The following is a 13,655-nucleotide window of genomic DNA, read 5'->3' as shown; positions in this document are numbered from 1 at the left end:
AAACTAATTCATAGCAAACTTTTAAGTTTTTCTCACTTTGTCCGTTCTCATTTATTTATCAGCAGAACCACTATCACTTTCAACAATTTGTGCAAGTTGATAATGCTGCTTTCTAAGCTGTGCAAGATGTGCCCGTTCTCGTACCAATCGGTCTTCTAACTCCAAAATACGCACTTGGCTTTCCATTTCTTCTTTTTTAGTATCATGCAGGGTGTAATTACTAAAGTCGAGATCTCCTGAAAAATCTACTGTAATTTTCTAATAAAAAGTAAAATTATATCTTTAGTTCACTTTCTATGATTAAACCAAAAAGAAGACATAAAGATCTCGAAAATAATACTTTCTGCTATGTTACTATATTTAACATTCGATTGTTGCTCGAGGAAAATAACTTTTATGATTTTTTGCTGCTTTGTTGCGTAGAAGTACTGCTAATAAAAATGAAGTAGAAGGTAGATGAAATCAATCTCAAAAGCCGTAAGCATGTGATTCGCTGACACTTGCTTTGGTAATACAATCATCAATAAAACGAAAACCTACTCTGCTCATTCAAGGTAATCTGTGCATTTTTCACCGTGGCAACAATATTTGCAGTACAAGTATTAACCGAACAGGATGCTGAAGAAAGTTCTTTCAGTCGTTGCGATTCACGGTCTGCTTTTACGCGGGATGATACAAACAACTGCGCGGTGCTCGCTGCAATCTCTTGTGATGCAACAATCAAATATTCTAATTTGCCTCGACAAGAAACGACATCATCTGCTTTCTGACTGAAAAGAAAATAATGAGAGGTGTGCCCACATCAAATAATACACCAGAAATACAAATACTACTGGAACTAATTGTAAAACATCATTTAAACATCACTGGTAGTTGCTCAAAAATTGTTCATTAAAAAAAATTACATCTAGAAATCTATAAGACGAATAATAACAAAACCATCACCTAAGTTATAGTCAAAACACTGCTTCTGTGCCGGAACGAAATAGAAGATTCCATATTCGATCAATAGTAGGCATTACTTAATGTAAATTATACAGTAGATGATAACTTACACAAGCACCGTGGCTGCTACTCCAACCGCTCTAGCCGCTGAAAGTAGACCTTCAGTCCACTGATGATTTCGTTTATAAAATTCATTTGGATTAGCTGTATCATGACCAGCAGCAACGATCTCTTCTTGCAATGCGCGACTTTTTGCTACCAACGTTACTATTGCTGCCATCAGCTGATTACAAGAATCCAAAATCCCTTCGTTGACTTTTAAACTGAAACAAAATGTATATGTTCATAATCAACTGATTATCATTTTTCAAATTAAATGAACAGAATAATCTAAAGATCGCTTTATGAACCTGTTCTTTACAGAAAATGTGTTGAACGTGACGAATGTGACTTCTATTCGAGAAAACTGAATTGAAAAGCTCCACAATACCTAAAGTCCCAGCCGTTCCACTATAAAACATAAATTTTAAAAATAATAAACCACTGACCGTATCCCGGAATCAGTAGCTCGACTTTTCTTTTGCATCTCATCAATCAATTCCACAGCTTTTTGGATCGCTTCATCCATACGTTTCATCTCTTGTTCAAGTTCAGCACCGATTACTTCAGCCGTCACATCACTCGAACCAACTGGCAAATTGAGACATATTTCTTCTAGCCTTTCCAAAGAATTCTATAATTACTAAAATAATATTAAAATGAATGATTAAATGAATTAAAGACTCACTCACTCTCTTAAAAAAAAAATATAATTCAATCACTTCCAATAATTTGATCATGCGGTTGGCAGTCAGAATACTGCTAACGTCAAGAAATACAGGTATGTTAACTCACCTTCAGCTTCTCGAGAGGTTCTTTGACACACTTCAAATCTAGATTTCCAACTACTGAATAGGCAGCAACAGCATCAGCTGTTACAGTACAACATTGTTCTTGCACTACTGTAATGAGAATAATGCAAGTAAGATCAAAAATTCCTTTAACTTAACATTCCTATTTAATTTAATTGATGTGCGGTCTCTAGGAGGCAAGTGATAGAAATGAGAACATGTTATGATCTATAATCTATTAAGACTTCGAAATTTGATTTTTATTAAATGTACCTTCAAGTCACTTTTCTTTTTTTTCATTGCAATCAAGATGAATTAAAATACCACTATGCATTATCAAGTGCACGAATAATATGAATGTTTGCCAACATACATTGAAAATGCTGGATAGAAACAACATTAGCTGCAGCAGCACTATTCAGTAAAACATCAGCAAGATAATGGCCCAGAAAAGTTAAAGTACGAAATAACTTGTCAGACTGCTCATCGTCAGCTTCATTAATCGCTTTTTCAGTAATCTCGATAACAAAACGAAGAGCCGGCAAAACTAATTCTGAAATCATGTCATAATTGTCATCATGAGCAAAGAGAATTAAATGTCATCCAATAAAAATATTTCAAAAAATCGTAATGATTAACGTAAATTTCTAATAAAATCATATCGAATAATTTCGGAAAACATAACTACAAAATACTGCCCAATTAAATAAATCATTTACGACATTGTCAAAGAATGGATAAAAATGTACTTACGATTGGGATAAGTGATTGATAAAGCATTCTGGAGATCTTCACACGACTGTTTCAAGATTTGACCATACACTTCACCCAGTGAAGCTGTAACAGTGAAATGCGTCGGATTAAACTACTTATTGTAGTTATACTACTGTAATTTAAATGTTAAAATGGTTATAAAGCCGATCAAAAATGAAAAATAGAGAAAATTATTATTACTAAATAAATTTTTCAGAACAGTGCGCAGTTTGGCTGTGTTTTTCTCTTCATTTTCTTCCACGTTCTTGATATTTTCTGCTTGCATTTGTTGTACTGTCTACAAAAAATTCTGCTTGTTTTAATAAAATTTCTACAGGCTTATCTCTGAATAACAACGCTTGCAAAAGACTGAAATAAAATAAGTCACTAGCACTAGCATACACATCTCATCAACATTTTCTAAATCTTCCACACATTTCTGACAGGTCATTTTAACACTCCTAACAAGTCGTTTGCGAATTTCTTTGCTTTCAATTCCTTCACCATACGAAAGTCCACTGCCTCATCTTGCTTCAGATATATTTAGATAAGCTTGACTAACTGCTTAACATCAACCAGATAAAAAAAAAAAAAAACAAAGGAATGCTTCGCCAGAACAGTTCGTTCTTCTTTAAATCTCAGTTAACTTTCTTTCTAGTTTCAAACTTCCCTGCTGACATTTTAGAAGATTTTTATTTATATTTTTTGAAATCTGATATTGTTTAGCTATCACACAGCCTCCTCAAAAGAGACTCTACTATCAAAGTCGTATAAATATAAAAGCTGCCAAGTTTACCATGTTTATATGATTCATCCTAATCATCAATAACTTTGGTGACACCGTTTGACTGCAATATACCTGTTTCAATTCCTTAACTTCATCATCTCGTAAAGTTATCCTTCTTTGGAGGCTGTCAATGACATTATTAGCATCTTGCATTTTCTCTTCTATATCTATGCTTTCTCGTTCTAATTCTGCCACTTTCTTTTCCATGTTTGAAATAGTTTCTTCATCATTTTGCTTCTCCGTTCGACAAGACAATAACTCTTTTTGAGTCTCAGAAAGCTTCGTAAGTGCCTAAAACCAAAAAAAGAAAAGGAAAAAAAAAAACAGCTATGTTTGAATTATAGATAACAGATCTAAAGCGTTCTAAAAAATGAGTCATGCAAATATTAATCACACGCAAAACATAAAAGCTACCCCAATGTGCTCCTGTCGTAAGTTGGTATAAGCACTTTTCATTTTCTGATAATTGAGTTCACTGTTTTGAGCTTTTTGTTCAGCTTCGAGTAACTGAGATTCGTCAACTCTCACTATGGTTAATTCTCGCAGTCTATCGACCTCGCTCTAAATTAAAAAAAAAAAAACGATTTTAAAAAAACACGCAAAATACTAAATGGTATAAATATTCAACTGCACCTTCACTTCATCCAATGTCTGCTTGTAATGATCGTTTTCCTGCTGCGCTTGCATCAAGCGGTTTTCATACTGTTCAATACGAGCACGTGCCTTAAATAAATCGTAACTACAATTTGTAAAGAAAAACCAAGCGATTGCAAAGTAAAAATAAAGAAAAACAGCAGTTCTTAAAGTCATCAGTGTAAGCTAAAATTTTGGTGAAGAATAACTATCAATTCTAAAAGAAACAAAATACCAATCAATTTTTACAATATCCATCACATACCTCGTTCATAAGCCTTTCATTGTGGTAACGGGAATCTTCCACATCCCGCCTTAAAGCTTCGATTATTGCATCTCTGAAATAAAGAAGAAATATGAAAAACTGAATTAAACACAGTGTAACAAATGAGCCTAACAACCAAATCCAGAATTAGAAAAAAAATTCCCCATAATGCAATGTAAAAAGAAAGGACGTAAGTTATAGAATAATAGCACAGGAATTACTTCGAGTCCATGTGACCAGAACTGTTTTGCGACCCAGTCTCTACAACATCAACTAAACTTTCCTCAACTACAGATCGTTCATCAGGAGGAGTATCGGCTTCGCTAACGTTATCACCGTGAAGGTAAGCATTTGGTGCTTGATAACTTTCCAATTCAGATGCCTAAAATTTTTGTGGACTGGTCTTAAGACGAAGTCGAAATAATTAAAGATAAGTCGACAGCGAGACAAATGTGCCACCTGAAGGAAATTAGGCGGGTATGTCGGCAATTTCGGGATTGAAACTAGGAACTTGAAATACTGTAAATTTGTTGAAGTTTCATAAAACTCCTTTGTTTGATGAAAAACCGAATTAAATCGGCTTCTATGACCAACCAATGCATCTGGAGGCAATTCTGAAAAGTTTACAGCTGGAAATGTGTCAGAGCAATGGTTGAAACAAAATCAAAATTGCAATAGAGAAACGAAAAACGAAAAAAAAGAATGAGTAAGATTACTTAAGAAAAATAATAGAGCAATCCCAAATATTAAGATTAATTCATAGTCCATGACAGGTGAAGGAAAAAGTTCGCTTTGATTAAAATTATCACAGAAGTACTGAAATTTTGAGGAAAGCCTTTTTCTATTAACTTGTCTACTTTACAAGTTGAAAAATGCTTACTTGAGTGCAGCTTGAAAATCAATTTCACCAGATGATCATAGAATTTGCTTGTATCAAGAATTATGAGTATTAAGGGTGATAACATGCACTGTCCTTGAGGAACCAAAGAACTCCAGTTAACATTGTCCACTTTTCTGAGAACTAAAATGATATAAGTTATAACGAAAAAACTTTAACTTTTAGTCAGACAATACTGTTCATTAAAAAAATTGCCGTCTGCTTGCAAAGTCAGCAAATCATCCATCTGATCCAACATTTCAATTGAAAGCTCAAACGACTGATTCACATCGACATTTGCTAATGCCTGAACTTGACTGGGGCTCAATCTTAGATTCCCCGGTATCGAGTGATTCTGAAATAAACATAAATTCAGAACCTCTATAACAGACAGGAATTCCAAAAACATAAACTTTACACAACCAAAAAAGAATGATAAAACAAAATAAAGATGCTAACTCGGTTGTGAAACTCGAGACGGCTGACGAGCATTTTACAATAAGAAGAATTAGGTCGACCGTAATCGGAATTCTCAAGGTGATACCAGAAATTTCCTAGCGCTTCGATACGGGCTTTATATCGAACTGATTCTTCTAGCACTTTACGATGACCATCTTGAATTAGCTGCAAAAAGTGCGAGTCGACGCAATATTGTTAGGATAGGTTAACAATTGTAGACTTACAAAAGACCAGCTAGTTCAAAATATAAGTAAATTCCTTTTTAGTGCTGAATCATCTATTGAAGGCTCTGAGTTGTTATAAAACTCAAACATAAAATACTTGCTACCACAGGCTGAAACAGAAGGCAAAGCATAGCAGATAACATCTCATAACACGATTAGCCATTAAACGACAATAAAAATAACTTATGTAATTATTTGAAAGTAGTGGAAATTGCAGAAAGTGTCACTCACATAATGAATTATTTAGTCGTGTGCAGAAGTTAAATTTTCAGTACAATTCTTGAGTTTCCTTATATCAATGGAAAATCTTAAAACATCTAATAAAGAACAGATACATGCACTGAATCTTTCCTTTTGTTTTTTCTTTTTTTAAAATGAAAACCTTTTAGTATGTAGAAGCAAACCTTGTGAAGCAAATGACAAAATTTCCAACTAATGACTGGGTTTTTTTCCAACTGAATGCGTGAAATACAGCTCCAAAATAATGCACAAGATTTCTCTTTATGTGTTCCAACAATTACTTGCCGTGCGTGCTTATGCTTTAATGGTACTTCATTTTTGTTCAATGCTTTATGAACTGACACAATCTGAAAGCATGAAATAACGCAGAGAAATAAATAGACAACAATAAGAATAATTAAACAGTAAACAGCGAAATTCCAGCTCTAGCAGTAATTTTAATTTCAATTTCATTAATGAAATCCGATGAAAATTTCGTGAATGGTTGATTAAAAACAAAATTTAAATCCACATTACTGCAATTATGAATAGAAAAGCATTTTGTACTATTTCACAATGCATTAAGATATACTGAAATACTAACAAAAATTCCTCACTCCTTCTTTTCGCCTTTTTAATTCACTTACGACATTTCTCTTTAGCGGTTGCATTTTCATAATATCACATAAGTTCATTTTCAACAAATCACAAAAGAATCGCTGAACAAGACCACCTACATGCATTACTATTAACCTTAAGTTCATAGCGGTTTTTATCTCAAGATTTCAAAAAATCCCAATTTAATTTTGAGATAACCTCTGAAGAGTAATTCGGCCAGCAATTAACAAATTAATCATTGCACAATGTTCTGAAAAAAGATTTCCACAGCTTTTGTAAGTTCTTCTACCTGATGTTTAATGGATGCTTCTCGATCATCGCCCAGCACGACCGATTTTAATGACATTGTCTATCACGTCATAAAATATTTGCTAATTTGCTGTTTTGTTTCGAATCAACAAATCCGACGTTTGAAAATTCACCAACAAACTTAATTTTAATTCTGCAATGATCATTTATTAGGTGTCGGAATATTTTGTTCAAAAAAAAGAAAAAAAAAAAAGAAAAAACGAAATTTACCAACTATGAAAAATTCACTAAAATGTTATCAAATATTAAAGGCGTTAAAATCGATAGCTATTAAACAAAAAGTTATCCACAGTTGTTTATATGAAAATTAGGACATCATTACTTGGTGACACGAAACTGGAAGTGATGTTTTTACAAACTTGACAAATAAATTCGACACTACGCAGAGTACGATACTTCTTTCCCAGTTCTCCCCCAGTACTTCCGGTCATTGGACATAGTACAGTATTACTCTTCCGGTATGATACTGTATATTATGAAAAAAGGAACAAACCATCTGAAACATTCCAAGAAATATATAAATCAGTGCGAACGATAACAAGGATGAATGAGGTACGTGGTTTCTCTATCGACTGCTATACTTCATCATCCAACTTTCTACGTTTACGTCACTCGAAAGCATTTCCGATCTTTGTTAGTTAAAAATAAATAAAGAAATACTTCCCAGTCATATGTAAAAAGTTGGAAGAGAAATGATCAAAGAACTCAACTGTCAACGACTCAGTGACAAGTGATGAGCCAGCCTCACTGTGCCACATTGCCAGCTCCTTCCTTATTCAAACACTCACAGATGCAGACATACACACACACAACCTGCACGACATGCATTTTGCAGGTAGCAGTACATTTCTTTTCCTCTCTGTGTCTATGTCCGGCATTAATTAATTTTACTACTAATTATATCACCGAAAATGAATGCCTGATGATAATGCAGTACTTTTATCAGCATGCATCAGTCTGTCTACATGATAGTTGAATTTAATTTATAATTCAGTCACTTACTAATCTCTTCGTTCAGTTTATTTGTTTATTCATTTACTTAACTTAATTATCCATTTACATCTCACACTTTATACATTTGAATTTATTAATAAGAATAATTGTTTCTCTTTTTTTATTCATTTATTATTATTATTGATTGTTAATTATTAAAAACATAATTAGTAATTAATTGTTGATACATTAATTTTTCTTATTATTGATTATTAATTAATTCACTTTTTTTTATTATTAAAGATTACATTCAGTTAAATAAATGATAAATTTATCTATAAATCCTTCCATTAAATTCTATGCATTGATCCTGTTGTTCACAAAATCATAATCAAATGATCCAGTCGATCTTATCACTACGAACCCTTATCAACAGATGAAGCCTATACATCATCATATGAGTGATAATCGAATCGAAGAACGAAGGAGAAATGCAAATGAAGGAAGAGAGCGTTTTTCTTTATAATTTAGTGAATACTAAAATCTTTCATTACTATCAGCGTTATCGCTGGGTACCTTAATTTAAATCTAAATTAGTGCTAATTAAAAGACAAAAAAGAAGGCAACGTATTATTTAAAGATCTATTTCAAGCAATTAATTATGCTTCTAGTTTAATTATATTTAAATAAGATTGAAATGCTTCATGTAAAAATCAAAAAAAACGTCAAAAAAACTGCAATAAAATTTTCCTTGTTTCTTTTCTATTTATTTTATCAAATTTTAAAAATTTCCATATCCAAATAAAATAAAATGTGTTATGCAAATCATTTTGATATTTTTTTTCTGACAAGTGGAAAAGGGGAAGATTGAAGGGAAGATGAATTGTATTTGTTAGATTAGTTTAGATTATGGTTAGCTGGTTATTATTTGCTGTGGTGATAAATATTGTACAATCCGGTTTCGCTACGAGTTCCTTATCATATCATCCGGATTACAGCAAACTATCGATTTCTAATTTAGTTTGTACTATTTAAATTATTCATTTAACAAGTGTACAACAATTAGAATTGGCCATTTTAATCCGAAAATTTCATAAGAAAGAAAATTAATATTTCTCAAAGATATATTTTGTTTTTACGCTTCAGATTTAATATATTTCTAGCTTATTTTTTCATTCCCAGCCTAGAACTTTTCATCAACTTTTTTATTCCCTTTTGATCTTAGATCCTTGGATAAGACTGGAAGCAATGTAAAACTGAGTCAAATCTGAACAATATTTTTGAAATTCGAAAATAAAACAAAAAAGCAAAACCATTTTTATTGACCTCTTGAAATTTGTATGATTTTCAAACTGTCAGAAATTAATTCAGCTGATAATCAATTAATCACACTTAATAATTACTAATAATGGATATTCTTTTGCTTTCTGTCGTCGTTAATGTTACGTTAACATCGCGAATATCAACATTGGTTGTCTATTTACTTAAAGTATTTTCACCAATAATAATAGAAAATTCTTTTTCCCTCTTTCATTAATTAATTTAAAATTTTCTTTAGAAATTAATTTACTTTTCATTTGAAAAATTTAGTAAAATTATTGGCAAATGCGATCCTATTACAGGTAATCATATTAGGTGCATTAGTAGGTGCAATAATTACATTACTTGCAATTATTATTCTATTTCTAATGAGGCCAAAAGTATTAACAAGAGAAGAGACGAAGCAAATTCTACAAATTCCATCAGACAAGAAACAACTAAAGAAATTATTATCTGTTGAAGTATGGCATTTTTCGATTACTATATTTGATGACATGTTTCGATTAAACAAATTTATTTACCAAAATTTTTGCTAATTTTTAATTTTCAGAAGTATGAACTATAGTTTAATCAGTTTAATAAATTTATTTTTATTAAATTATTGTTTAATATTAGCAAAAAAAGTTTTTTTTTTTATTCTCGCAAAATTTCTGTCATTTTTATGGTAGAAACATTTCAGTTATGGAAGAGGTGAAAAAAGGATGCAATAATTACATTATCGTTCAAATTTAGTATAAAAACGTCAATTAATATTATAATCAGCAAAATTTATAGAAAACTCAGGAATTACAAGAAGTTTGGCAATTTTGTCCAATTCATATAAGTGCTTCTTCAACAAATTCCAAAACAGGCGAAGAACCGATGCTAACACAAATTACTGACACCGACGATACTTTCAAAGCTGTAATTTCTTTTTTTTTTTCAATCGATATTTGTAAAACTAATTTGAATCTGACTATTTCTCTATGAATAGAAGTCGTAAAAAGAATACCTAAAAAGTTTATTAGCATTTCCTCAACTTAACAAAAGGTGGTAAATTTCAATCTCGTTTTAAAAAATAATTGTAGGGAAAATAAAAAGTATGTGAATTGCACGGGTAAAAATGGAAAGTTTTTACCATAGGGGTGCAATTAAATTTAAAATTGAATTTAAAACTTGTATTATGTCCTTTTTTCGAATACAATAATTTTTCAATTAGAAGAATTGAGGAGAAAAGTCACAAAAATATTCAATGAGTTTGTTGACCAAATATGTTTGCCTTCCATTAACATTGTCCACTCAAATGACCATAGATGCCAAAACTATGCTAACTAAAGGACATATCTGACATGCAGTGGATTGATGGATAGATTGGAAATTTTAGATTCCATTATGATTTCTTCGAAAGTATACTTTGAAGAGAAAGATGAAAGAATTGCAGATGCCTGAATTGCCATCATATATGACACATATGGAGGGAGGACAACCAGTTGTGTTTCATTTCAAAGAAGAGAAACCGGAAACAGCTGTTTTACCGGTTTACATTATGACAAAGGATGGTAATGAAATAGGGCAAACAATAACATTATTAAAATCTTCCGGATCAGAGAAAAAAGAATTAGCAAAATCGCTTATAGCAAAAACTGAACTACGAACTGCACAAAGTTTATCCATTAAAAAAGGCTCGATGACGACGACGTCAGCGCCATCAGCATCACCATCATCATCGTCATCTGCTATCAGAAAGACAAATACCGAGAAGGATGCGACACAGATGGCGACAGTAGAAACTAAAGACGAAAACAAATCCAAAACAATAACAACTACTTCAATCAAATCTGTTGATGAAGGTTATTGTCTCATCACACTTGAAAATATCATGATAATCATATGAAAAGCATTTAAGATGTGCCAGGATAGCTAACTATCTGAGAATATCAGAGTAATGATAATTAGAAGCATAGCTACTACATTTGAGAAATGCCAACTAATACATTTTTGCTAATATTGATGTCAATTATTAAAGCAGTCAACATCAGTAGAAGTTTAAAGTGTTAATAAAAAAATTCCAATCATTAATCATTTTCAAATAAAAATAAATAAGCCAAAAAATTTGAGATGAACTAAAATTTTGTAAAATTCAAGGAAACAAAGCAAATGGAAGCAAATTATCGACAAAATTACCATCACCATCACAACCATCACCGTCACAATCACCGCAACTATTACAACCACCATCGTCACCATCAGTACCATCATCATCCTCGTCATCATAAACAAGCATCAGCTGAACGAACATCAGCAGCCATCTCTTGATGTGAAAAATATGACATTACTCATCGATATTTGATGAGTAATTAGAAAATAATCAATGATAATAATGATGGTGTTGCTAACTCTTGAAATTTCCGAATAATTCAAATTGAAATTAATTAATTATATGCCTAGCAATATTGATTGCTGCATATTTTATTCGTAAGTATTGAAAAAGAAAGATGATGATATTATTATTATTATGTTATTGATATATAATATTAACAACGATAAAAACAAAGTTTTTCAGATGCTTACTCAACAATTCATCTCATAAATCCCTCTACTTGGATTTATCTTTCACCCTACTTTTTTTCATTTACTATACTCTTATTAATTACTATCTGAATTTTAACTATAACTTGATAACTAAAATTCAAAAAATTAAATTCTTTCCTTTTGATCATATGCACAACTTTCAAAGTAATGCATTAGTAATCGGTTTTCTCATGAACATGTTATTGACACTGATTTAAAAAAATTTAAAAAAAAATTTAATTTAAAAAAATAAAAATAGTTCGCTTCTTTTCTTCTTATTTTTCAAGAAAAAAACAAAAAAAAACAAGAAAACAAAAAATCATTTCTTTTTCATTCTTTCATATTTTTTCTTTCTTTTTTCTAAAAATTGTTACAAATGATCGATCATCGATACTTCAGCATAGTTAACAATTCATAAATATCTAACCTTTCATTTATTTTAATTGATTACTAATTACTATCGATTGTATACTTCAAAGACTTAATTGACTTATGCATCCCATCGCTTTGCTTTTTATTTCGATTGCTTGATGGTAGCAGTGAATGCTTTTGCTAACCATTTGTTAACATCTGCTTCAACTTACTCAAATTTTTTCAAAAATTTCAACTAATCTTTTATTCGTTTTACTAATTTTATAATAAATTTCAGAGAAAAACTCGATTTGCTACTCCTTCTCTCTCTCTCTCTCTCTTTTTTTTTTTGTTCTGTTAGTATTTTTATTGAAAGCAGCAACACTAATTGCAATGTTAAAAATAATTAAAACTTCATTTTTATGTCGTAGAGTTAAATTAACCCTTCACTTGCTCCTTTTTCTTTCATTTTAATTTGAAAAAAAAGCACTTTTTTCCAAAATAAGTATAAGTAGGATGAAATTCTGAGTTCAAAAATCATTACTTATGTAAAATTTATTTTATATATGCTAATTCTTTGCAAATAAATTGCTTTTCTCGTAGATATAATTATATTGCGTTAAAACACAACAAATGTATGAATTCATTGTTTCGTATTGCAAAATGAAAATGCTTTGTAATAATGTAATAACAAATTAAATTAAATTTATGATTTAATTAGTGAAGTACTTATATTCTCCTTTACCCTTCTATTTGTTTATTGGCTCCACTAATTAATTGTATTTAGGAATATTTGAAATTGAATGATGGAATTTTACTTATAACTCGTTTAAGTTTCCGATTTCTTAAATATGTTAATTAGCGTTCGAGAGTAATTTCAATGAATTTCTGTAAAAATAAACTATTTTTGCAATAGGTTATTTAAAGGGTTGAAATATTTAATATTTCAAATTTTATTTATTTGAAGGTTTATTTCTTTTAATGAAATAAATTAAAGTTTTTAATTAAATTTAAGGTTACTGAATAATTAAAAGCTCCATTTAAAAAAAAATGACTTTTTTCAAAAAAAAGTATTGGAAAAGAAAATTAATTTGCGATATGATCATATAGAAAACACATGTATTCTTAGTTTTAACTTAAAAAAGAACTCAAAGTATAGTTTAATATGTAATTACATGTGTTAGAGTATAACTCATACTTTCTACCTGTTTATTATACTTTTCTGCCAATAAAATTTTCTTTCAAAGTATTAAAAAATTTTATTGAAACAATTTTTTTTTTTTTACTTTCGTTTAATTTAAACAAGTTTTAATGAATTAGTAGAAAAAGTAACTAAAAGTGATAACTATGATTCAATAATTAAATTTTTTCCTCTTTCGCTTAAAAAGAAAGCGAAAATGAAAAAGAAAAGTGATTTTTTTTTCATCAACGGGAAAAAAGATTTTTATTTGTGATTTTTAAAATAGCACAAATATTGAAAAAAATTTGTTTTTCTTCTTTGTTTGAGAAAAAAAAATTCTGG

General features: G+C 30.5%; 2 protein-coding genes across 2 annotated transcripts; one reads left to right on the top strand and one right to left on the bottom strand.

The window, feature by feature from the left end:
- Positions 1-51: 51 nt before the first annotated feature.
- Positions 52-7,016, bottom strand: Bm17399 (Uncharacterized protein; the record flags this gene model as incomplete). The annotated part of the gene is made up of 19 exons (XM_043077361.1): positions 52-236; positions 541-770; positions 1,056-1,268; positions 1,494-1,678; positions 1,840-1,946; positions 2,209-2,388; positions 2,589-2,672; positions 2,790-2,886; positions 3,448-3,666; positions 3,790-3,936; positions 4,009-4,098; positions 4,274-4,346; positions 4,495-4,655; positions 4,733-4,887; positions 5,154-5,294; positions 5,367-5,505; positions 5,610-5,774; positions 6,238-6,420; positions 6,960-7,016. 19 exons carry the CDS (start codon positions 7,014-7,016, stop codon positions 52-54), a joined length of 2,811 nt encoding a protein of 936 aa, XP_042933295.1.
- Positions 7,017-9,320: 2,304 nt separating this feature from the next.
- On the top strand, positions 9,321-11,487 carry Bm9222 (uncharacterized protein; the record flags this gene model as incomplete). Its single annotated transcript, XM_001895217.2, has 5 exons — positions 9,321-9,401; positions 9,535-9,693; positions 10,007-10,135; positions 10,653-11,061; positions 11,357-11,487. The coding sequence occupies 5 exons, from the start codon at positions 9,321-9,323 to the stop codon at positions 11,485-11,487; spliced, it is 909 nt and encodes a 302-aa protein (XP_001895252.1).
- Between the last annotated feature and the right edge of the window lie 2,168 nt (positions 11,488-13,655).

This window comes from Brugia malayi (assembly GCF_000002995.4).
Source record: "Brugia malayi strain FR3 genome assembly, contig: Bm_v4_Chr1_scaffold_001, whole genome shotgun sequence".
Lineage (NCBI taxonomy): Eukaryota > Metazoa > Nematoda > Chromadorea > Rhabditida > Onchocercidae > Brugia > Brugia malayi.
Note: the sequence above shows the minus strand (reverse complement) of the source record. Positions and strands in the feature narration are given on the sequence as shown.